This window comes from Portunus trituberculatus, chromosome 37, assembly GCF_017591435.1.
Source record: "Portunus trituberculatus isolate SZX2019 chromosome 37, ASM1759143v1, whole genome shotgun sequence".
NCBI classification, from domain to species: domain Eukaryota; kingdom Metazoa; phylum Arthropoda; class Malacostraca; order Decapoda; family Portunidae; genus Portunus; species Portunus trituberculatus.
The window spans coordinates 6,139,187-6,143,019 of NC_059291.1; the positions used below are offsets into that span (position 1 = coordinate 6,139,187).

General features: G+C 40.0%; 1 protein-coding gene across 3 annotated transcripts in view; it reads right to left on the minus strand.

Moving 5' to 3' along the window:
- Window positions 1–2,088, minus strand: part of LOC123513805 (AMME syndrome candidate gene 1 protein homolog) — a 23,856-nt gene extending 21,768 nt beyond the window's left edge. For all 3 annotated transcript variants that reach the window (XM_045271160.1, XM_045271159.1, XM_045271158.1), the window contains exon 1: window positions 1,882–2,088. In XM_045271160.1, the coding sequence (XP_045127095.1) occupies window positions 1,882–1,935 (54 nt within the window). In that variant the 5' untranslated portion in view covers window positions 1,936–2,088. The remainder of the gene's footprint in view (window positions 1–1,881) is intronic.
- Between the last annotated feature and the right edge of the window lie 1,745 nt (window positions 2,089–3,833).

The window sequence follows — 3,833 nt, forward strand, 5'->3', positions numbered from 1 at the left end:
ACAAATTAAATACGAATTAAATACAACTGCCCCTCGCTAGAGCTGATTATTGTATACATAAGTGAACTTCATGGAATTTCAAGTTTATAGCAAGTAGTTTTACATTCTGCTTTATAAAAATGTCCTATCTATCCTTCAGCAGTATATTTTGTACAGAAATATGGATACCCCACAATATTTATGCTTCAGAACATCTAAAACTGAACCAAACTTTAACTAACAATAATCATACACCTCACAACACAAAGAGAGACAAAGTGTGGGATGCATATGAACTAACACACATAGAAAAAGTTGAACATTTCCTGATTTTTCTTATCTACCTTTGTATCAATGTCTTGTACATAAAGATCAATAAATTCATGAAATTATACTCTTAACTTCCTTGCTAAAAATATACAAGAGACTTGTGTTCCAGTGATACATAACAACCAATATGGCAGGCATTTGTTACATCCATGCAAGAACATACACAAGTAACTGGATGACCAACCAACACACCAATACTGACTCACACTGTCAGGATGTACAGGAAGCAATATATCTAAAGCATGAAATATACAAGAAAAGATGTAACAAACTGCATACTGCTGGATAAGGCAGCAGCCACAGCGTGTGACACCAAACTACACACTATCATGTATGCCATCACTACAATTCAAACCTCTAAGCATACACACTTGAACATCCAAGAGAATTGCAAACTAGAAGAGCCATATCAATGAAGGAAGTGTATAGAAACGATACTCTGTGTGTGTGTGTGTGTGTGTGTGTGTGTGTGTGTGTGTGTGTGTGTGTGTGTGTGTGTGTGTGTGTGCGTGTGTGTGTGTTGAGTGTTGAGCAATAGCACTCTTCAACCACCACCATCCAGCTGTCACCAGTGATGTGTGATGGACTTCCATTAACATGGATATTGTTACCCAGCTCTGAAGGCAAGACACAGGTTAGTTTATAAGTCTGCTCCATGTGGCCATGAATGCATGTGGGTGGTGTGGTGAGTGCTTGTTGAAACATGCACTTACCTGGTAGTCACTATAATGAAGGCTTTACCCATCAAGGTCATTTGAAGCTTACTATTGTCACATACAAGGGAAAGCAGGGACACCCCTTTTCCCTTTAAACTGAAGGCAAAGTAACTAACCTACACCTTAAGTAATATAGCAGGTTTAAGTGAGCTACCCTTACCTTTCCCTGGGGCAGGCTAAGAGGCACCTAGGACATGCAAAGGTCTTCACACACCTCACAGATGCATGACATCTAATATTCCTTCCTTCCCACCACATCAAACACAGGAACATGAATGATACAATAAATAAAATGGTGCTGGATGTATTCAATGAAGCAAGGAAGACAAAGGAGGAAAAAAAATTTAGAGGGCAGGTATGAGGATGATGGTGCAAGATACTCCATGTGACCACTCCTCCACCATTGCATCAAGGCTCATCAACGTCGCCGTTATACGTAACAGTGACTTTTCTCGACACAAGCAAACACTGTGGCAAGAAATAGTGATCTTGTCTAGGCAACTGTAACCTTGACACCATTTTTCAAACTCTGACCTGGATACTCTTCACCACTTTCCTCTGCCCCCTTATCATCACCGCACAGATAGAGGCAAAAGCTACCTGATAAAAGTGATAAAACAATAAAAAGCCAGGTGAAAACTAGACTAAAAACGGGGAAATAGCACATTCTCTAAACAATAAATATAAAATAGGCAATACCAATGCTAGGAATGGCCAGAAAAGGAAGCCATTACTCATAAGAACAGCCCAAAGATTGACCAATCTTGAAAGTAGGTCAAAAAAAGGCTGTGGGCAAGGGAAGGGGTGAGTGAGGAGGGTGAAATAAGGTGAGGCAGTAACAGGTGAGGGGGAGCACCTGGGGGCCACCATTTAGCTTGGTCTTCTTGGTCCCGCAACACCCGGCGGACATGGTGGGCGGCTATGGGTGGTCTGTGGGATGGGTGAGAGGTGCTGGGTGAGCTCGAAGGGACGGGAAAATGCTGTTTATCTCCTCCCTGTAGCAGTTTCTCTCCTCCCTGGCAAGGCTTCCTCGTCTCTCTCTCTCAGCTGATCCGGCCGCGTTCACCTCCACCAATATAAATATTACATTATTCTCAACTCGCACTCATATACTTCTCATAAACTGTCAAGAAAATAGTACAAAAAATGTTGATTGGTTGAGATAAAGCGTAAGTAGTCATTTGATGCACCAGGAGGGACATACGAGCTGAAATAAAGGTTCGAGACTTGATGGTTATGAACGCGGCCTCTTTGTTTCTGCCACCTTTCATTTTCAAGGGAAAAATAGGTCAAGGAGATTTCATAGGTATTTTTATGAAGCAGGGTGATCGAGGTGGGCAATACCATGATGAACATATGTAAGGTGTCATGTTATACGTTCAGATGACCATTATTTAAGTCTTCAAAGGTACAGTCACAGAAAACTAGCCTCTGCAGTGTAAACAGTTTTCTATGACACAACTATTCAACTCATTCTCTCTTCTTTTGAATCAGAACTGGAGGGGATGCTAAAACGTTTTAGACACACACCTTTATTCATAGATGTATTTATGAAGTTGTGAGAGAAGGTTCTAATGTAATATGTATGAACAAAACATGTAAATATAAAATAGCTGTGGGGTGTTTGGAGTCTGCAGAAATGTGTATATATGATAAGTATTCATAATTCTAACTTTCCAAGAGCTGCGCATGATTCTTAGGACACAGCTGATTTTATTTATGTGAAAATAAACACGAATTCAAATCCAAGAGAGTTGCTAACATCAGTTCTTATCGCCATGAAAAGAAGATATTATATCTATCAACTTTCAGATCATGCATATGACTGACAATTTCATTAATATATACTCATATCTATTTATTTATTTCAACGGGCACACTCCAAACGGAGGGAGGAATTCCTTGAAGACGGACAGATATTCCTGTGCTGAAATAGCGAAGCTGTATTACGTGTGAGTGGCACTTTCACCATCATGACACTCACAGGACTGTGGTGATGCGTATTGTAAGTACTACAATACAAACAAATACAGAGAATGTAGAGAAAACTGTGTTTCTGCATCGATCATACATAGCTGGTCAGTTGAACAAAGGTTAGTGAACGACAGTTTGACTTTTGTAGATAAAAAAGCAATTTACCTACAGTAGACACAATGATAAAGAGCATAATAACTAGCATTTTATAGTTATGCGGCCATGTAAATCTGTGTGGATGTACAATTATGTGACAAAACCCACATATATATGTGTGAATTTTCAGTGCTAAGAAAAATTGTATTTATAGAAATTTTTCCAGGCCAGTGGTTAACTCTCAATATCAGCAGAGTGACGGCAGTGGGGTGGCTGGCGGGGTGGCCAGGAGTGTTCTGCGTGGCACCTGCCCTGCCTCTTGAATGTATGGGACTGATGTTTGGCTGAATTGCTTTTCTTACCGATAATTTAGTGTGAGTATATGAGTGCATAGGGTACTTTAAGGTGTCATGGCGATGTGTATAGTGGCTCCCGTGCATGAGGAGTGTATCGTTATCATTTTAGTGCCATAACCAAAATGCTGCAAATAGTCTCTTCATCTTTTACTGTTATATATATATATATATATATATATATATATATATATATATATATATATATATATTTTTTTATTTAAATTTTTTTTATTCGTTTCAAAGTACGCTAGCACACACACACACACACACACACATACACACCGCGTAGTGTAGTGGTTAGCACGCTCGACTCACAATCGAGAGGGCCGGGTGCGAGTCCAGGTAAGCGGCGAGGCAGATGGGCAAGCCTATTAATGTGTGG